The sequence below is a fragment of the Mauremys mutica genome, chromosome 12 (genome assembly GCF_020497125.1).
Source record: "Mauremys mutica isolate MM-2020 ecotype Southern chromosome 12, ASM2049712v1, whole genome shotgun sequence".
Classification (NCBI taxonomy): domain Eukaryota; kingdom Metazoa; phylum Chordata; order Testudines; family Geoemydidae; genus Mauremys; species Mauremys mutica.
This window is the reverse complement of record NC_059083.1, coordinates 38078020-38099248: the sequence shown is the minus strand read 5'-3', so window position 1 is coordinate 38099248 and position 21229 is coordinate 38078020. Positions and strand designations below refer to the sequence as shown.

Here is a 21229-nt window from a genome sequence, read left to right as displayed (position 1 = left end):
TAAAAAAATGTAAATAATTCCATTTCTACAAATATATTTATCTGGTTGTTTTTGAGATACTGTTGAAATGTACATTAAAATATTATTGTATTTACACCTTGTTACAATAACATTTTCTAAATTAAAATAATATTTTTTCTTTCATATTTTATATTGAGATTTCACAGGGGTAGACAATTCTGACCGGAGTGAATGACCCCATCCCCCACCATCTGCTACCCCTGGGGCAGGGGACGGGGAAAGGTGGGGGCTGGGGGTTCCCAGGTGTCCGGTTTTCGACTGGAACCTCCTGTTGAAAAGGGAAACTGGCAGCGTCCGGTCAGCACAAAAAGTCCAGTTGCTGCAGTAACTGGCCCCCACCACTGGGGCGGGAAGAGCAGCAGGGCTGGGAGGGGCCAGTCTGTGCCACGGTGTCACTGTCAGGGACGAAGATTCCCTCCGGCCTGAGCTGGGACTGGGCAGATTATCAGGGGAGCTGAGTTTTTACCCCCAGTGTTGAGACCAGGATTGAAATAAGGGCGGAGCTTCCCGGAGAAGGTGCCAGTGAAAGTGAAGAGATGGGACCTGTCAGTCACATTGTAAAACGAGACCTCGCCCGCCTCATAGTCCAGGAAAATCCCCACCCGGCTGGGCCTGACGATCAGGGGGAGGGGGGTTGAGGGGGAGATGCAGGCCTTATATCCCCCATCCCTCAGCCACACGGTCCAGTATCCATTCCCAGGTGAGAGAAAGCTCTCCCCCTTCCTTTCCACAGATTCCCTACAAACCCCCAGAATCCAGCCTGTCTTGTCTCCCACCTCCACCTCCCAGTAACGCCTCCCGCCCGCGAATCCCTCAGCGCCCAGGACAATGGGATATCTATCAAATCTCTGAGGGTTGTTGGGTAGATCCTGGCATGTGTCTCCGCGTCTCACACGTTTCCGATCCTCAGACAGGACGAGGTTGGGATTTGCCGTGTCTGGATCCAGAGTCACGTCCACTGGGGAAAGAGTCACAGAGTCAGGGCCGGGGGCAGGGGCTGGTCACTGGGATCAAAGGGAAATTGACCTGCATCCCTGTTAATCACTGGGGCGGGGGGGAGGGGGCGACAGGGGGGTTGTTTCCTGAGGGGAGTCAGGGCCCCTCTGCCTGTGAGGAGACAATGAGGGGAAAGGGCAAGGGGAGGCGGGGGAGGGGAGGGGACAGAATGATGCTGGGAGGGGGACGGCGAGGTGACAGGAGCAGAGGGGGTGGAGGGAGGGACATAGGGGTGGGGCAGGCACCAGGGGCAGAGGGGTGCGAGAGAATGGGGGAGCTCCAATGGGGCAGGGGAAATCAAGGGGCGTGTGAGCTGCCAGGGGGTGAGATGATGAGGAGTGGGGGAGGTGGAACCATGGTGGGGAGCGAATGAACAGGCATTGGTGCCAAAGGGGGAGAATGGGGGGTGTGGGAGAAGGTGAGCAGAAGGGGGCAGAGAGAGGGGGTGTGGAGAAGGGCAGGCCCTAGGAGGGCAGAGGTGTGTGCAGGGAGATGTGGGCACCAGGGGGGCAGAGGGAGGATGAAGGGAGGGGGGGACCCAGAGATTAGGAGAGGGGGAGGGGAGGGGTGGAGCAGTGCTGAGGTGAGGGGAGGGGCTGAGACCAGGAGTCCCAAAGGGGGGCGAGGGAAGGGACTTGCACCAGGGAGGCAGATGGGGCCAGGGTAGAGCTGGGACTTGGGGCAGAGGAGGGGCTGGCACCAGGGGACTGGAGGGGTGGTGAGGGGTGCAGGTGTCACGGAGCCAGAGGGGGAGGGGAGGAGCAGGGGTGAGAAATAAGGAGAAGGTGGCATGGGCGATGGTGGCAGAGGGGCGAGAGGAGAGCAGGGTCAGTGGGGCAGAGGGTGGTGAGGGGCTGGGCACCAGGAAGGAAGGGGGCAAGGGGAGGGTTAGGTGTTGGGGGGCAGAAGGAGGGAAGGGGCAGGCAGCAGAAGGGTGCAGGGGGGAGGGAAAGGGCAGGTGCCAGGGGATTGAGGGGGTTGAGCAGAAGGGCAGGCACAGGGAGGGCAGAGGAGGGGAGGGACAAGCACCAGGGGGCAGAGAGGGGTGAGAGGCAGGACAGGTGGGCAGAGGGAGGTGTTAGCAGAGGGGATTGGGGAGAGGCAGGTGCCAGGGTGTCAGAGTGGAACTAGAGGAGGGATGGGCACAGGGGGACGAGGGAAGTGGTGGGTGCCAGGGATCAGAGAGGGTGGGGAGAGGGGCAGGTGCCAGGAGGGCTGACGGGAGTAAGAAGGGCGAAAGTCAGGACAGCAGAGGAGGGGGAGGGGTGGGGTGGATGCCAGGAGACAGCGGGAGTGTGAAGTGATGGGAGGGCTCCAGGGTGCAGAGGATGTTTGGGGGAGAGGGGCAGATGCCAGGAGGGCAGGGGGAGAAGGGATGGGCTGTTCCAGTGGGGCAGAGATGGGTGGAGGGCAGGGGCATGTGCCAGGGAGGCAAAGTGGGAGTAGAGGGGCAGGGGCCCAGGTGAGCAGAAAGGGAGTGAGAAGAGAGGGAGGGATGTTGGTGAGGGGTCAGAATAGACACAGGGTCCAGGGTCCCTCACAGGGGTGGGGGAAGGGTAAGGGAGGGGCAGGAGACAGAGGGGGGGAGGGAGAGGCAGGCCCCAGGGAATCTCTGTTGCTTTTGGGCCATGTGTGGTTGGTTTCTCGCTCAGAGCAGGTCAGTGGCTGTCCCCACACACACTGGGGGTGCAGCACTGCCCCAGGGGGAGCAGCTGGGACTCTCCATGCTGGCAGGCCCCACAGGCCCCACCTTCCAGACGGGGAAACCCCACAGCCAGCTTCTTCCCTTGCCCGGCCCAGCCCCGCCCCACCCCCACGGGGGCAGTTGTCTGGATTGGGCTCACTTGGGGGGCATTACAGTGTAAGATTCGGAGGGGGGGTATAAATGCACACTAATGGGCTGTTGCTAATGAGGCCAGGGCAGTGGGGAGGGGGGGGCATTTCCCCACTTACTGCCCCCTTCATCTGGGAGAAGCTGCACCAGGGACCAGTCCCAGTTCACAACTGCACAGCGCGTCTGCACTAGGGGTTTGCACCGGTTTAGCTACATCAGTGCAAGGAAACCCCGGCAGACATGGCTGAGACACTGCTGTGCCAGGGACCGTAACCCCTCCCGTCACTGGGGTTATGGATCAATAATTACAGGGTCACTGGAGCAGGGGAGCTGGACTCTGGGCTCCCAGGTGGGGGCCTGACCCACTGGGCTGCAGAGTCATTCTCACCCCCATGCTCTGGCCCAGTGCCCATGGCAGTGTTTACACACAGGAGGACGTCATCAGACACCTGGAGCCCAGCGGTTCAAGCTCTCATGGCATCACACGGGGGGATTGAACCTGGGGCTCCCAGCTGAGGGCCCAGCCACTGGGCTAAAGGCTACAAGGGAAGTGGCGGCACCTTTTTCTCTTAATTGAAGCTAGTCAGCGAACCCGACATGGAGTCACGAATAGTTTCTCTTGACCCGAAAAATAATTTTGCAGCAAATAAACTATTTGTCCAAAACATTTCACCCAGCTCCACTGCAAACCTGTCTGAGCAACTTAGGAGCCCCAATCCCAGTGACTTGCAATGAGAGACTGTCAACATCCCCAGAAACGCAGTTACAGGCAGGCCAGGCTCAGGACATCAGCTGTGAAACACTCCAGAGCTGCTGTTTAATTTGCCCTTTGCAGACAAATGCCCCCTGGGCCCCTGATCTCACCCCCACAAATCAGGCTGAAAATGGAGACTTGGCTCCAGCCTGAACTCTCTGCCCAGAGCCATTTGTCCCATGGACGCTGCTAGCAGCACAGACCCTCTGCAGCTGCACCTGGGCATCTCCCAGAGCGGATAACAGTCACAGAGACCATCTCAGAGCCCCAGGAGCTCAGGTGTCTCCATCTAACAACTGCGTCAGCCACCCCCCTCGCTCCCATTAACCAGCCCTGGGTCAGACACGCTGGGAACTTTCACACCCAGACTCTGGAGACACTTTGGGTCCTTCTACACAGCCTGCAGCAGCGAGTCTTAGAACAGGGTGGACAGATTCAGGCTTATGGGGCTCCCTCTTTGGAATTAAAAATAACCACATAGATTTTCCGGTTCTGGCTGGAGCTCAGGCTCTGAAGCCCAGGGTGGAGCCAGGTCTGCCCCTCACAGTGCAAGAGGGGACATTGTCTGTGTCCACATCCCCTTCACCCCCTTCCTGGGACGGGGAACAGCAGCCCCAGGGCCCCTCCCTTCACCCCCAGGGCAGGGGAGTGAGAGCCCTCAGCCTCCTGGGCAGTGGGGCCTCCCAGCATAGGTTCCTGGGGGAGCGTGAAAGTGTCTCCACACAGAGAGCTCTGTGCACCCAGCAAATACACAGATGTGCCCGTGGATCAGGAGCCGGGATGGTGCTCTCCCCAGGAGTGATGGAAGCTCCCTCAAAGTCGAGGGGTCACTCACTCATGCCAGCCCTTCTCCCCGAGCTCCTGCCCCGCACCTCTGAACCCTCGCTCTCACACTGCCCCTCCTTCCTGAGCCCCTGCCTCCACACCACCTCTTCCCCAACACCCAGACCCCCTGGTCTCTCCTCTCGGCCCCCTCCCCCATCCTCGCTCACCCTTATAGCTGGTCAAAAGTGGGAGGGAACAGCCCTCCCATTGGTAAAAGTGATGGGCCCATGGCCCCCATCTTCCAGTGCCCCTTACTCACTCCCCAACCCCAGTAGGAGAGGACCCTTGGGGCAGTGTCTGTGAGTTCGGTGCTGGGGATACGAATTGGGTTTTACACCCCGGCTGCTGGAGCTCTGTGTATCGAGGGTATAAGGAAACAGAGGACATGTCAGCTCCCCACTGTCCTGCCAACATGGCTCAGTCCTGACAGCTGCAGGAGCCTCTCCCTGGGGAGGAATCGTCCCTGCAGCCCCTTCAGGCCTTGGCCTCCCTCCGGAGGTGGCTGGTGAGGCTGTCGTTAAGGTGAGTTACAATGTGAGCTCCTGTCCACTGGGAACTGGACTCTAAGCCTGGGCACTCCCAGCCATTCAGTGCGATACCAGCGATGCTCAGGCTTGGAGACACAGAGGACCTGTCCAAGGAGCAATGGGCACAATCTGCAGCAAGGGAGGTTGAGGCTGGAGATGAGGAAACACTTTCTAATTCTCAGGGCCATGAAGCTCTGGACCCGGCTCCAAGGGAGGTTGTGGGATCCCCATCACTGGAGATTTGTAAGAACAGGTTGGACAAATCCCTGCCAGGGATAGTCTAGTCCCTGACCTAGCGTGGGGGGCTGGACTAGGTGACCTCTGGAGGTCCCTTCCAGCCCTGCATTGCTCTGGTTCTAGGTTACAGCAGTTCCTGGGGCTGGGCCCTAGGGGCTCTAAGCCTGGTGAGTGGCACGTGACAGAGTTAACACTGTTAGTGACCATGGCAGCTGGCAGCTCAGCGTCCCTGCCAGGGGCCTGGGCTGGCATGTGGCTGCCTGTACCTGGCTCAGCAGGGTGTTACTGGGCCATGTGGACAGGACCTAGGGTTGGCACCTGTCCATAGGGTTGCCAGGCATCTGTTTTTTTATTGGAACGCCTGGTCGAAAAGGGACCCTGGCGGCTCCGGTTGGCACCACCGACGGGACATTAAAAGTCTGGTCAGTGGCATAGTGGGAGCCCGGGGCTAAGGCAGGCTCCCTGCCTGCTTAGGTCCGTACAGCTCCTGGAAGTGGCCGCCAATTTACTTCCCTGGAGTTTGAAACTTTTCTAGCAGCACATAACCAAGTGTCAGCCATAGTCAAGCCTCCCTTTGAATACAGGTTGGCTCTGGGGGTGGGAGGAAATGTATCACGAGGGCTGGTCCTTTTAGGGGAGTCAGGGGCCAGACTACCTGTGACAGGCCCCTGTAAGGGAGAATGGGACAACCCAGACCAACCTGGAAGTAATTAAATCCCTAGGTGGCTAGTTGGCAGCGAAACAGCTAATGAGGCTGATAAAGGGTAACCAGGGCTCAGCTGAAGGGATCCCAGGGACAGGAAGCTGCTGAGGAGAGGAGCTCCCAGGAGAGCTCACCAGAGCAAGGAGCCTGGAAGGGGCTCCTAGAGCAGTGCTCCCCAAACTGTGGGTTGTGCCCCCCTAGAGGGTGTGTAGGAACATTTGGGGGGCCTGACAGGGCCTGGACCAGCCCCCATGGGTGGCGGGAAGGGAACGTCATCCAGCCCTGCTTTGCCCCCAGCTCCACTCCGGCCCCACCCTCAGCCCCAGCTGCATCTCCGGCCCCGACTTCAGCCACCCACTCCCGGCCCTGCTCCAGGCTGAGAACCCAGCTGCAGCCCCAGCCTCAAATGTGGTTCCGCGCCCGGCCAAAGCCCCCAGCTCCCGGCCCCAACTGCGGGTCCACTCCCAGCCATGGCCCCCAACTTCTGGCCCCAACTGGAGCCCCGTTCCTGGCCCAGCTCCTGAAAGCAGCTCCCAGGGTGGAGGCACAAACCAGGTAAGGAAGGACATGACCAAAAAAGTTTGGGGACCACTGTCCTAGGCAGAGGAGCTTCCCTAACCGGGAGGAGCTGCCAGAGCTGACAATGACAGCAGCAGCTGGAGCAGGACAGAGCCCTGGAGAGCTGCCCCTGGCTGGAGAAAGTGTATGCAGAGAATAAAGGCACAGTCTGAAATGACCCAGCTCCAGGAGGGAGGGCTGGAGTCATCTGATTCCACGATGGAAACTAATCCAAGCCCAGCTCTGGGAAGGACTGAGGGCTCCTGACTTGAGGGCAGTGAGGAACTGCAGTGAGAGCTGGAGGCTGGAGCAGAGTGAGGGAAAAGATTTTATTTCGGGGTTTACTTGGACTCAGAGCAGACCCCAGGAGGGGACTTTTCTCTCAGATCTTTTGGACTGTGAGGTGTAATTTAAGGAGTGCTGCTGAGGGTAAACTGAGGCAAGATGCTTGCCAAGATACCAGCCTCAGCCATTTCAGGGTATCAATAATAACACTCACTGCCCAGCACCTAAGGGCTGCATGACAGCGTGGCGTCTTCCCCATAGCACACGGGGACTCTGGGGCACAGGGAGCCCTGGTTACTCTGACCCACACATTTACCCAGAGACTCCCCTGAGCTGCCGGACCCGGGTCCCTGGGGTCAGAGCGCAGGCAGTCGAGTGGCACTGACCGGCTGGGGCTTCTGGGGTGGGGGAAGGAAAGGGTTAATTCCAGCACGGTGGCACTTTGCTGTCCAGCCCTGGCTGGTCTCTGCCCTCTGGGTGCAGCTCAGGGCGTGTCTCTCTGAGCAGGTCCCTGCCCACTCACCCGCCATTTGCCCCAGACACAGAGAACCCAGGTGCCGAGGGAAGGAGCAGCCCCAGCCAGGGGCGGCTCTAGAAATTCCGCCGCCCCAAGCAGGGCGGCGCGCCGCGCCGCTCACGCCACCCTTCCCCGGTCCCGGAGCCAGGGCAGAAGTGCCTGCGGACCGTCCCGTGGTCCCGCGGCTCCGGTGGAGCATCCGTCCGAGCCACAGGACCAGTGCACCGCCGCAGTCATGCCTGCGGGAGCTCAAGCGGAGCCACGGGAAGAGGGGACCCTCCACAGTAATGCCTGCGGCAGGTCCGCTCGTCCCGGGGCTCCGGTGGACCTCCCGCAGGGATGACTGCGGAAGGTCCGCCAGAGCCAAATGCCGCCCTGCCAGGACAATGCTGCCCCACGCGCCTGCTTGGCGCGCTGGGGTCTGGAGCCGGCCCTGGCCCCAGCAGCGCCGCATTGTCCCTGGCACGGGCTGAGCCTGCGAGTGCAGCAGCAGAGGCAGCGGCCGAGAGAGGGGCTCAGCCATTGAGAGCAGCAGCGTCCCCACCCGCAGGGGAGGGGTCAGCGTTGGGACAACAGGCCAGGCTGGGTCAGGGGATGGGAGCTCCGGCAGCGAGCGCGGTGCCAGCACCAACAGCCCTGCTGGAGACCCTGGGCCTGGCCATCCTGGAGCAGCCAGCGAGTGACTCAGGGCCTGGGGCCCTGCCCAGGAAGCGGCTTCTGGGGGGCTGACAGGAGGCTTCCCAGGGGCTGGTGATCCCCTAGAACGAGGCACTGAGCTGACTGGCTCAGGATCCCAACAGGCTCAGGAGCCAGGGGTGTGGAATGGCCCAGAGCCCAGCCGGGTTCAGGGCCCAGTGGGCACAGACTGTGCTGGGCTGGGAGCAGTGAACGGGGAGGGGAGCAGGGATGTGCTGGCTCCAGGCAGTCACAGAGAGGAAGCTGCTTCCCCCACAGCCTGGGGTTCCTGCTCCCCAAAGCCCTGAGATCCTGGCCCTGCAGCCAGCACTGACTGCGCAGCCTCCATTGGCCGGGACTAGAGTGACCAGATGTTCTGATTTTATAGGACAGTCCCGATTTTTGCGTCTTTTTCTTATATAGGCTCCTATTCCCCCCCCCCCCCCGTCCCGATTTTTCACATTTGCTGTCTGGTCACCCTACTTCCATCGGCCGGGACAGATACACCCAGCTTGGCCCCTTCGACTGCCCCCTGCTGGGGGTGGGTGGGAGGAGAGGAGTGGGGTGGGGGTAGGATGAAAGGGCCAGTTCAACAATCACAGACAGAGCTCAGTCCCCCTCTCCTCTGCCTTGGTTTCTTCTCTGTCCCTCCTCACTGTCAGGTTTCTGCCTTTGCCCCCGGTCTCGGCGCTGGGGCTGTGGGAAGGGGTCAGACCACAGCAGCCAGACTGGCCCCTCCTCCAGCTCAGAAAGCTGGGCCAGCCTTGGCTAATGAGGGCTGGGGCAGTGCTGAGCGGTGGCCACACAACACAGCCCTCACGTGTCCCAGGAGAGAGGCACAGACACGTCATCCGTTACCCGTCTGTGCAGCTCCCAGCACGATGGGCCTAGTCCAGGCCTCACAGTACCTGGCTCAGTGACACCCAGTAACTCAGCCATGGAGGGGTCAGGATGTCAGAGTGACGGGGCCTGGTCTGACACCTGGGCAAGTACCAGCAGGTGGGTGCTAGGGTTGCCAACTCTCCCGGACCAGATGGACCGAACACCATACTGTGGTGATGGCGCATCCCCATTTGTGTCAATGACATCCTGTCTGGGAGAGTTCACAACCCTAGTGAGTGCGAATATCAGGCAAATTGCCCAGGACTGAGCACATCAGCCTCCAGCTATCACAGCTCCAAGCCTGTCAATTGGGTCCGTGCATGTCCCGGGGTCCCAGGCGCTGTCCAGATCCCCTGGCACAACACAGCTCAATGTCCCAGGAGCTTCCACTCACCTGCGAATCTCTTCAGCATTTCTCGCATATCCAGGCAGCGCTCCGGGATTTTATACACATTCTTCAGGTCAGTAGAAACAGCTTCTGGTTCCTGGAGTTTCACATTCTCACTCCTATGAAGAAAATGTCCCATCATCACTCAGCTGCTCTGTGCACACATCACCGCAGAGGTGCTACCGGGGATATAAGAGCAATGAACATCGGAAACGTACCTGCTCAATGTGGTTTTCACATCCTGGAAGGAGAAAGAGAATCAATGTTCTTAGTTAAAACCATGTGTAAAAACCAGTGAATTTTCACTCTGCGCATCAACCTTTCACCTAGAAAAGAAATCAACCCTCCCAGGCTTCACTGTTTTGTGGTAAAAACTCCTATGACATTTTGCATTAACACTTGTTTCATTTATGTAGGTGAGACAGGAATTTAGCTAAAGGATTCTCCCTTCTAAGGGCCCAACCCATCAGTATCTGTGTTTATCAACTGTGTTGGGTCCAATGTTCTGGAGTCAGAGCAGGGATGAGTTCAGCTCAGTATCATTCTTGTATCATCCATTTAATCTCCCATGGCCTCACTGGGTCTCCGTGAGGAGAATTCCCCTCTAACATGAACTGGGATATTTTGGAACTGATGGAGCCCTTAGCCGGATGTTCTGTTTGTCAGTAAACCACAGAACACATTTACTCTAATTCTTGGGATCCAGACCCAGGGATCTGAGTCATAATTCTGGATGGGTGGAGAATTTTGATGCCATCTCACCTTTAGCAGCTCGATAACTGGTTGCTGACACTTCTCCTCTAGCTCTGTGATCAGCTGCTGCAGAGAGGAGCTTTGCTGGGAGAGTTTGGTTACATTTTCCCTTAGTCTCTGCAGAGTCTCCCTCTCCTCCTCCTCCAGGCTCTGCAGAAGCAGCTGCTCCTCCTCTCTCAGCAGTGTGTGCAGTTTGTTAAATTCACCTGCAATCATCTCTCTCTTGTTCTTCACTTTACTCTTGAGAAAGAAAAATAGGAAAGGCACAGAGAAAATGTGAGCCAGATGTTGAGTTACACAGACTGGGCCTTTGCAATGAAGCAGGGAATGTTAAATCACTATCAGGTTTGTAAGGATATTTACTTCTTTGAGAAACGTACCATAAAGGGACAAGGAGTCCTGTGGCACCTTATAGGCTAACAGATGTATTGGAGCATGAGCTTTCGTGGGTGAAACTATAAAGGGTTTGTTTTAGTTAAGAGTTAATACGGCCAGTTCCATAGCAGGGTTGTCTAGGGTGCTTTGTAAAGCCACAGTATGTTATTGCGGGTGGCAGGGGATGGACACAGTGGAGTGGGGAGAAATCGAGGGAACAGGAGAGATTTACAGGGGGCTGCACAGGGTGTTTGCAGGGGGATTTGGGTGCCCAGTGCTGGGCACTCAGACACCAAGGGGAGCCGTCACCGCGGGATGTGGGCGATGCTCCTTCTGACAACCTGCTCCTAAGGCTGCAATGTTCAGGACATAGGGCTGGTGCTAATAGTCCTTCGGGTGCCATCCTTGGGCTCACATGGGTGTTGGGCGCCCAGGGCATTGTCAGAGCTGGCTTTGGCCTCACTCAGCCTGGCCGAGTGCCCCATGCCCCTGTGTCCAGTGACCAGCCAGTGTCTTCCTCACACCCCCCCCCATGCTCTCTGTGGGAATTTCACTGTAAAAGGCAGGTGAACTGGAACAGACATTGTGTCCCCCGGGTTCTCTGGCTGGAGAGTCTTGCCCACATGCTCGGGGTTCAGCTGATCGCCATATTTGGGGTCGGGAAGGAATTTTCCTCCAGGGTAGATTGGCAGTGGCCCTGGAGGTTTTTCGCCTTCCTCCGAAGCATGGGGCAGGAGTCACTTGCTGGTGGATTATCTGCTACTTGAAGTCTTTAAATCATGATTTGGAGCATTCAACAGCAGAGTCAAGGGAGAGAATTAGTTCAGGAGTGGGTGGATAGGCTTATGTGGCCTGCATCTTGCAGGAGGTCAGACTAGATGATCATAATGGTCCCTTCTGATCTTAAATTCTATGATGCTATGATTCATCACCTGGCTACAGACTAGCACAGGTAAGGTCACAGTAACAGCAGCAGGTGACTGGGATGAGGTGGCCACATGATGGCAGCAGAGGCTGTGAAGTGGCCAAGCTCTGCCTGGCCTTACACTGACCCGCCCCTGGCTCTGCTGACTCGGGGGGGGGTGTCCACACTGCAATGGAGGAGTGAAGGCAGGAGGTGACGACACACTCCAGCTTCAAAAACAGACTCCAGAGAGAAACTGCTGAACTTGAATTAATATGCAAACTAAATACTATTAACAGTGGCCTAAACAAAGACTGGGAATGGTTGGGTCATTACACCAATTGAATCTATTTCCCTATGTTAAGTTCTCCTCACACCTTCTATGGGCCATCTTAATTATCACTTCAAAAAGTTTTTTTCCTCCTGCTAACGATAGCTCATCTCAATTGATTAGACTCTGCTTGTTGGTATGCATACTTCCACCTTTTCATGTTCTCTGTATGTATAAATTTCCCCTGTCTGTGTGTTCCATTCTATGCATCCGAAGAAGTGAGCTATAGCTCACGAAAGCTCATGCTAAAATAAATTTGTTAGTCTTTAAGGTGCCACAAGTACTCCTGTTCTGTTTGCGGATACAGACTAACACGGCTGCTACTCTGAAACACTCCAGCTTGTTCGGGTGTTGGTAGCAGTGAAGCCACAGCAGCAGGGCCTGCACAAGCCCACCCAGCCCCCTGGGTAATGACTCAGTGACTAGCCCACAGCTACCTGTTGGTGCCATTTAGATGCACCCTGGGGGCAGACTTTGCAAAGAGCTCAGCACCCACAACTGGGTTTGATGTTCAGAAGAGCTCAGCTCCCAGCCCGGCCCCAGCCCAGCCAGCTGAGTGATTTTGAACCTCACCCGTGGGGTAAATCCTCCCCCCAGCTCTAGTGTCCGGCCCAGGCACTGGGCAGATGCACTGCAGGGACTGTGGGGGAGGAGATGGGGGAGGATGGAGAAGGAACAATCCCTGTGTCCTCCAGGCTGCAGACACACTGTGGAGCTATTTCATGGAGGCACCTGAATCCCACTGGCTGCAGCAGCCTCTACACCAGCCCCACCTGCAGGAGGGAAACAGGGTCCATGTCATAGTGAAAACACTGCACCCGCTATTGAGAATTTGCCCCTATCAGAGAGCACTTGGGTGAGTTTGCACCACCTCACTATGCCCAGGAACTGCCCCTCCTCTGTCGCATACAGGAGCTGCTGTGCTGAGACCCCCACCAGAGACACAGCCTGATCCTGCTGGCACCAAGCCTCTGTCATGGAGCAAGCAACCAGAGCAGGTTCATACCCTTGTCCTGGAGCTTCACAGCTCCTTCATCCTGGGAGAGTTGCAGGGGGAAGGGCTCAGGGAGAGATAAACCCGGACACCCACCTGCCACTCTGTGGTTTTCTCCTTCTCTTTAGACGTCAGCACCAGGGCTTCCTCCAGCTCCTTCCTCAGAGGGCCCAGAGATTCCTGAAGTTTCTCCTGCAGGGACATTGTGTGCAATAAACAGCCATTAGTCTGCCTGTCTGATGGGTGGAAAGTATCATAGAATCATAGAACATCAGGGTTAGAAGAGACATCAGGAGGTCATCGAGTCCAACCCCCTGCTCAAAGCAGGACCAATCCCCAAGTAAATCATCCCAGACAGGGCTTTCTCAAGCCTGACCTTAAAAACCTCTAAGGAAGGAGATTCCACCACCTTCCTACGTAACCCATTCCAGTGCTTCACCACCCTACTAGTGAATTTTTTTTCTTAATATCCAACCTAAACCTCCCCCAGTGCAACCTGAGACCATTACTCCTTGTTCTGTCATCTGCTACCACTGAAAACAGTGTAGACCCATCCTCTTTGGAACCCCCCTTCATGTAGTTGAAAGCAACTATCAAATCCCCCCTCATTCTTCTCTTCTGCAGACTAAATATTCCCAGTTCCCTCAGCCTCTCCTCCTAAGTCGTGCTCCAGCCCCCTAATCATTTTTGTTGCCCTCCGCTGGACTCTTTCCACATCCTTCTTGTAGTGTGGGGCCCAAAACTGGACACAGTACTACAGATGAGGCCTCACGAATGCCAAATAGAGGGGAATGATCACGTCCCTCAATCTGCTGGCAATGCTCCTACTTATACAGCCCAAAATGCCATTAGCCTTCTTGGCAACAAGGGCACACTGTTGACTCATATCCAGCTTCTCATCCACCGTAACCCCTAGGTCCTTTTCTGCAGAACTGCTGCTTAGCCACTCGGGCCCTAGTCTGTGGCAGTGTATGGGATTCTTCCGTCCTAAATGCAGGACTCTGCACTTGTCCTTGTTGAACCTCATCAAGTTTCTTTTGGCCCAATCCTCTAATTTGTCTAGGTCCCTCTGTATCCTATCCCTACCCTCCAGCGTATCTACCTCTCCTCCCAGTTTAGTGTCATCTGCAAACTTGCGGAGGGTGCAGTCCACGCCACCCTCCAGATCATTAATGAAGATATTGAACAAAACCGGCCAAGGACTAACTCTTGGGGCACTCCGCTTGAAACCGGCTGCCAACTAGACATGGAGCCATTGATCACTGCCCATTGAGCCCAATGATCTAGCCAGCTTTCTATCCACTGTGACAAAGTTCCTCCTCTACCTTCATGGGTCCTGCACTTATTTGGCAGATTTGCTCACCTCAGTGATCTTCCCCACAGTCTGGGTCAACTCCTCCTGTGTCTGATCAGGAGTTGGGAGGTTTGGGGGGAACCCGGGCCCGCCCTCTACTCCAGGTTCCAGCCCAGGGCCCTGTGGATTGCAGCTGTCTATAGTGCCTCCTGTAACAGCTGCATGACAGCTACAACTCCCTGGGCTACTTCCCCATGGCCTCCTCCAAACACCTTCTTTTTCCTCACCACAGGACCTTCCTCCTGGTGTCTGATAACGCTTGTGCTCCTTAGTCCTCCAGCAGCACGTCCTCTCACTCTCAGCTCCTTGCGCCTCTTGCTCCCAGCTCCTCACACGCACTTCCTCTCCTCTGACTCCCCCCTCCCTGACTGGAGTGAGCTCCTTTTAAAACCTAGGTGCCCTGATTAGCCTGCCTTGATTGGCTGCAGGTGTTCTAATCAGCCTGTCTGCCTTAATTGGTTCTAGCAGGTTCCTGATTACTCTAGTGCAGCCCCTGCTCTGGTCACTCAGGGAACAGAAAACTACTCATCCAGTGACCAGTATATTTGCCCTCTACCAGACTCCTGTACCCCACGGCCTGGGTCTGTCACACCACCTTATAGTCCATTCATCCAGCCCATGATTCTTTAACTTGCTGGCAAGAATACTGTGGGAGACCGTATCAAAAGCTTTGCTAAAGTCAAGGAATAACACGTCCACTGCTTTCCCCTCATCCACAGAGCCAGTTATCTCATCATAGAAGGCAATTAGGTTAGTCAGGCATGACTTGCCCTTGGTGAATCCATGCTGACTGTTCCTGATCACTCTCCTCTCCTCAAAGTGCTTCAAAATTGATTCCTTGAGAATCTGCTCCATGATTTTTCCAGGGACTGAGGTGAGGCTGACTGGCCTGTAGTTCCCCAGTTCCTCCTTCTTCCCTTTTTTAAAGATGGGCACTACATTAGCCTTTTTCCAGCCATCCGGGACCTCCTCGATTGCCATGATTTTTCAAAGATAATGGCCAACATCAGCCAACTCCTTTATCAACCTCGGATGCAGCTCATCTGGCCCCATGGACTTGTGCTCATCCAGCTTTTCTAAATAGTCCTGAACCACTTCTTTCTCCTCAGAGGGCTGGTCACTTCCTCTCCATATTGTGCTGCCCATTGGAGCAGTCTGGGAGCTGACCTTGTTCGTGAAGACAGAGGCAAAAAAAGCATTGAGTACATTAGCTTTTTCCACATCTCTGTCACTAGGTTGCCTCCCCCATTCAGTAAGGGGCTTACACTTTTCCTGACCTTCTTGTTGCTAACATACCTGTAGAAACCCTTCTTGTTACTCTTAACATCCCTTGCTAGCCGCAACTGCAAGTGTGATTTGGCCTTCCTGATTTCACTCCTGCTTGCCTGAGTAACATTTTTATACTCCTCCCTGGTCATTTGTACAAACTTCCACTTCTTGTAAGCTTCTTTTTTGTGTTTAAGATCAGCAAGGATTTCACTGTTAAGCCAAGCTGGTTGCCTGCCATATTTACTCTTCTTTCTACACATCGGGATGGTTTGTTCCTGCAACTTCAATAAGGATTCTTTAAAATACAGCCAGCTCTCCTGGACTCCTTTTCCCCTCATGTTATTCTCCCAGGGGATCCTGCCCATCAGTTCCCTGAGGGAGTCAAAGTCTATTTTTCTGAAGTGCAAGGTCCATATTCTGCTGCTCTCCTGTCTTCCTTGTGTCAGGATCCTGAACTCGACCATCTCATGGTCACTGCCTCCCAGGTTCCCATCCACTTTTGCTTCTCCTACTAATTCTTCTCGGTTTGTGAGCAGCAGGTCTAGAAGAGCTCTGCCCCTAGTTGGTTCCTCCAGCACTTGCACCAGGAAATTGTCCCATACATTTATTTGCCAAAAACTTCCTGGATTGTCTATGCACCGCTGTATTGCTCTCCCAGCAGATACTGGAGTGACTGAAGTCCCCCCCTGAGAACCAGGACCTGTGATCTAGTAACTTCTGTTAGTTGCCAGAAGAAAGCCTTGTCCACCTCATCCCTCTGGTCTGGTGGTCTATAGCAGACTCCCACCACAACACCACCTCACACTTCTAAACTTACTCCAGAGTCGCTCAGGTTTTCTGCAGTTTCATACTGGATCTCTGAGCAGTCATACTGCTCTCTGACATACAATGCAACTCACCCACCTTTTCTGCCCTGCCTGTCCTTCCTGAACAGTTTATATCCATCCATGACAGTACTCCAGTCATGTGAGTTATCCCACCAAGTCTCCGTTATTCCAATCACATCATAATTACTTGACTGTGCCAGGACTTCCAGTTCTCCATGCTTGTTTCCCAGACTTCTTGCATTTGTGTAAAGGCACTTAAGAGAACTCGCTGATGATCCTGCTTTCTCAGTATGAGGCAGGAGTCCTCCCGTCTTGCGCACTCCTGTTCATGCTTCCTTCTGGTATCCCACTTCCCCACTTACCTCAGGGCTTTGGTCTCCTTCCCCCGGAGAACCTAGTTTAAAGCCCTCCTCAGTAGGTTTGCCAGCCTGCTTGCGAAGATACTCTTCCCTCTCTTCATTAGGTGGAGCCCATCTCTGCCTAACAATCCTTCTTCTTGGAACACCATCCCATGGTCAAAGAGTCCAAAGCCTTCTCTCTGACACCACCTGCGTAGCCATTCATTGACTTGCACTATTCAATGGTTTCTACCCAGGCCTTTTCCTTGCACAGGGAGGATGGACGAGAACAACACTTGCGCCTCAAACTCAGTTATCCTTCTTCCCAGAGCCACATAGTCTGCAGTGATCCGCTCAAGGTCATTCTTGGCAGCATCATTGGTGCCCGAGTACCATAGATATCGTCCTTCCATACACAAGCAGTAAAATACCCTGGAAGGAGGCAGCAGACTCAGCTCTGTGGGCCCCAAAGGCCCCATGGGAGCAGAGACGCCAGTCTCAGAGCAGGGGCTCTGCTCCCTGCAGACACTCAGGACTTCTCAAGGCCTGTGTTTTTAGCTAAAGTTTCAGATCACTGAGCACAGGCCAGAGGGGAAACAGCTGGGAAGGTTCTGAACGATCCCTCCTGCCGGTGCCAGTGAAGAGGTTGGGGCAGCACCTCGCTGCACTGTACCCAGACCCAGGCCAGGAACAAGACCCCACGGTGCTCTCATCTGTCCGGGCTCACATGTGGCCTCCCCTAGGCAGCAGCTGAGCACCTGAGCCAGCGCAGTCCCATTAACTGCACCGGGTGAAGCTGTGATGTGGCTGGAGGTCAGTGAGGAACAGGGAACACTCGGTCTGGGGGAATGTGCCACCCATAATTATAACTGCTCCAGAGCTGTAATACCCCAGGGCTCTCTTCCCCTTTGACAGAATGTGATTCCTTCACACAGCACAGCAACATGCTCCTGCCCTGTCAGCCTGGCTCTGTACAGCACCCAGGGCAGCCCCCGAGAGCCCCCTCCTGAGCTCCTTGCAGAATCTCCCCATTTCACTCCTTCTCTTTCCTCTGGGCCCTCAAGTTCTCTCCCTTTTCTGCCCAAGGCCCAGGCTGCTGCTGCAGCTGCTGCTGAGAGCTCCTGGGGAGCTGTTCAGTGACACCCTTGCGGTGCTGCTGCAGGGAAGCAGTGAGGGAGGGAGGGAGCCAGCAGGAACTAATGAGAGACAGGAGGCGGAAAAGCATCCTTTGCACTCATCAAAACAGCTTCATTAGTGAGCAGGGATCAGACTGGGGGAGAAGACAGAGGGACAAAGGTGGCTGGATTCTCTGAAGATCCACCCACAAAATAAGCTCCACCCATGTGAGTCACCAAAAGGAGACAGCATGGTCTGTTCACAGGAGATGGTGCGATGTTCAAAACGGGATGGAGTTGCTGATTGGCTCCAAATGGCTCCTGGGGCCGGTCTCCCCTCATGGGGCTAGAATATACCCGTGGGCTCTCTGGGCCTGGACCTTCTTTACTGGGGGGAAATAAGAGGTGGCATCTCCCAAACATCACCCGCCTGTGGCACCGGAAGGAGGTGTCACTGGCAGTACATGGTGCTGGGCTGTAACTCTCCCTCTCCGCTCTCACAAGGTGAATGAAATTGTTAACAATGCTGATATTTAAAGGATCATCCCCAGGCACCTGAGCCCACCCCCCACTCAGGGACTGGAGCTGTTCACACCTCTCCAAGCTGCTGTGCCCAGCTCTCTGCATCCCTACATGTGGGTCAGTTTTGAGGTTTTCTTCACAACCAGAACAGCTGGAGAGTCAGTTTAACACAAAGTGAAAGCTGAGATCCTGCAGAACAAGGCAGTCACAGAGAAGTGCCAGTACTTCCTGGCTGTTTCTGAGCCCTGTCAGTGAAAGTAGACGCCGCGACGTACCAGTGCTTCCTGCACCAGGCCCGGCGTCCTTAACAGGGTTGGTGGCTCTGGCCTCCTGGAAGGGGGGGGCCTTGGGGCAGAAGGGCCAAGGGGGCTCCGCATCCCACCACTGGTGAGTGCAGGGAAGGGGGTGGTTCCATTCCTCCCCCTCCCCCAAGCAACACGACTGGGGCCGGGTGGCTCCGCTTCCCGCTGGCTGCAGTGAGTGTGGGGGCGCACCCAACCCCTGCTGCCGGCCGGCGCCAGGCCCTCTGCTAGTCCCTCAGACTACCCTGGGCCCCACAGGGCCCCCCAAAGCTGGGGCCCAGGGCAGCCAGGGGCGGCTCTAGACCCCAGCGCGCTAAGCAGGCGCGTGGGGCGGCCCTTTCCCGGGGGGGGGCGGCATTTGGCTCCGGTGGACCTGCCGCCGGCATGCCTGCGGGAGCTCAACCGGAGCCGCGGGAAGAGGGGACCCGCCACGGGACCGGGGAAGGGCGGCGCAGCGCACCGCGCTGCTTGGGGCAGCCTAATTTCTAGAGCCGCCCCTGAGGGCAGCAGCCCCTTTTGCCCCCCCCCTCCCCCGTTGGCAGCCCTGCTGGTAGGGTCCGGCATGCGGAAGCAGGGAAAGAATTAATAAGGATTTGAAGGGGATCTTAATACATGTCAGTCAGTTAGCAAGAGTTAGCCTAGCTGTAACCCTAATGACGTGAGACTTCTAGAAGCAAGGATAGTGTGAGACATAGGGAAAGAACTGTGTACAAAGTTATTACGACCTTGTAACTGATAACCAAATATGCAGGCTTGCTTTTCTTAGGAGTGAGACAAACAAGATAGCAGAATGGCTTATGTATAAACAAAATGTAGTTGTTGCTCTCTATTGTCTGTATTATTGCTAGTTATTATCTGTAACAAAAGTATAAAGGCTTGCTGTAATTGTTTACCAGTTGAGAGACCTGTCCGGGACTGGGGCAACCCTGTGTCCTATGGCACTCTCTCCCTCCATTGTAATTACTGGAGAAATAATAAAGTATTTGATTTTGTTGCACCCAAAAGAAAAAGCGAGAACTGAGTTTTTCTCCGACAGGCAGTACTGCCATGGCAGCGCTTTAACTTCGCTAGTGCGGCCGTGCTGCTAGGACCTACCGGCAGGGCCGCCGACAGGGGAGCAAATGTCGGCTGTGTGCAGGCCGGGCTGGTGGACGGCTCTTGCCAGAGCACTGCTCCGGCCCGCACCAGCCCACTTTCACCTCTGCAAAGCACCCTGGCGGCCAGTTTTCAGAGCGGGATCACTACTAACCGTGCTGCTCTCTGTGTGGATGTAAGAGCTGCTAGTGTGAATGTGCTCTGCCTGCACAAGGAGCTAGTGTGCACACGCAACACCGGCTTTAAAGTGGCATCACTTTTGCCAGCAAAACTTTGCAGTGTAGACAAAGCCTAAGAGCTGACAATCACTAAGAGCAGGGTGGAACCTCAAGAGACTGAACGTATAGAGCTGGAGGCATTGGGAGAGAGGGCAGAGCGAGGGCAGGGTGCGCTCGGGTGAGGGGGCAGAACAGGGCAGGAAGAGGTGGGGTGGGAGTGTGGTCTTGGGGGAAGGGATGGAGTGGGGGCGGGGCCTGTGCAGAGCAGGGCTTGAGCACCCCTGGGGAAACGAGGAAGCCAGCACCTGTGTTTTCCACACTCAGGCTCTGTGCTTTAGAGAGAGGAAGTTTTGCCTCTCAGAGGCGCGCAGGGTGGGGTGTGGTTTGCCCAGGTTACTGGGTGGGGGCTCGAGCTGGTTCTGTGTTGTATATTGAACCCAGCCCTTCTTGCTGCCCACTCCACCTGGCAGACGGGTTGCAGGTTCACAAAGAGCCATCAGCCCTGTTCTCTCTATCGGGCATTGAAACTTGCAGTGTGTTGGGGCAAAAATGTCTGGATCTTTTCCCATTACTCACAACCCCCAGTGCTCACCCCCCTGAAAACCAGGCCCCTTTCGTTTAGGTGCCTAACCTTAGGCAGCCAGGTGTGAAAGATTGTCCTGGGATTGATGGGGGATAAACCTGGGGTCCTTAAGCGGTTTAATTAAGCAAAGTCAACAGCATTTCCTACCTTGTACTCCTGGGCAGCCTCCTCCATGGGAACCACCGTGTGAGACTTGTGGTTCCGGGATTTCTCACACACCAGGCAAATGGTTTCTCCATCCTCCTCACAGAAGAGTTTGAGACGTTCCTCGTGTCTCTCACACAGATCCTCCTTTTGCCCTTTTCCTGGTTTTAACCCCAGTTGTTTGAGCTTTTGTACAATGTTGCTCAGCTGGGTATTGGGCCTGAACTCCCCTTTCTGGAACTGGGCTCTGCACTGGGGACAGGTCAGGGGTGTCCCCGCTCCCTTTTCTGCACAGTACTGGCTGAGGCAGGCTCGGCAGAAGTTGTGCCCACATGCTATAGTCACCGGTTCTGTCAGATACCCCAGGCAGATGGAGCAAATTGCTTCATCTTGCACTTCCCCTGCTGTAGCTGGAGAGGCCATTGCAGCTGGGTGGGTGTCTGTTCTCTCTGCCCTTTGCAGGCAGCCAGCAGCCCAACCAACCACACCCACAGGAAATCCGAAAGCGAAAGGGAAAAAAATCAATGGCAAGCAGCCTTTTAAAGCTTCTTTTAGCAGATTGTGCAACCAGGAGCCAATCACGTGCTCCGGCAGGATATTCCACCCCCCCACCCCCCCCCAAAAAAAACCAGGCAGAAGCCACAGCCCTGAAAAGCCTCCAAACAAGCAACTTTAAGAAACAAATAGGCAGAGGGGATAAAAGTTACCACAGTGGGGTGAGCCATTTGCAGTGGTTGCCAAAATAGGCCATGTGGCAGAGAGGCTGGTGTTCCTTGTTGGCCCATCTCAGCAACCCCTCTCCCAGGGCTGTGGTGTTAAAGCCCATTGCCCCATGTGTCTTTGTTACATAAAATAATTCATTGTCACTTGATGTGGCTCTGACCTGCTGTTCCCATGGCCTGA

The 21229-nt window shown here is 55.6% G+C and overlaps 1 protein-coding gene across 1 annotated transcript; it reads right to left on the bottom strand.

Moving 5' to 3' along the window:
- On the bottom strand, positions 1 to 20789 carry LOC123344806 (E3 ubiquitin-protein ligase TRIM39-like). The gene is made up of 6 exons (XM_044981277.1): positions 20330 to 20789; positions 12656 to 12751; positions 9965 to 10195; positions 9421 to 9443; positions 9209 to 9321; positions 1 to 979 (listed from the first exon to the last, which is right to left on the bottom strand). Exons 1-6 carry the CDS (start codon positions 20747 to 20749, stop codon positions 420 to 422), a joined length of 1443 nt encoding a protein of 480 aa, XP_044837212.1. The 5' UTR covers positions 20750 to 20789; the 3' UTR covers positions 1 to 419.
- Positions 20790 to 21229: the final 440 nt, after the last annotated feature.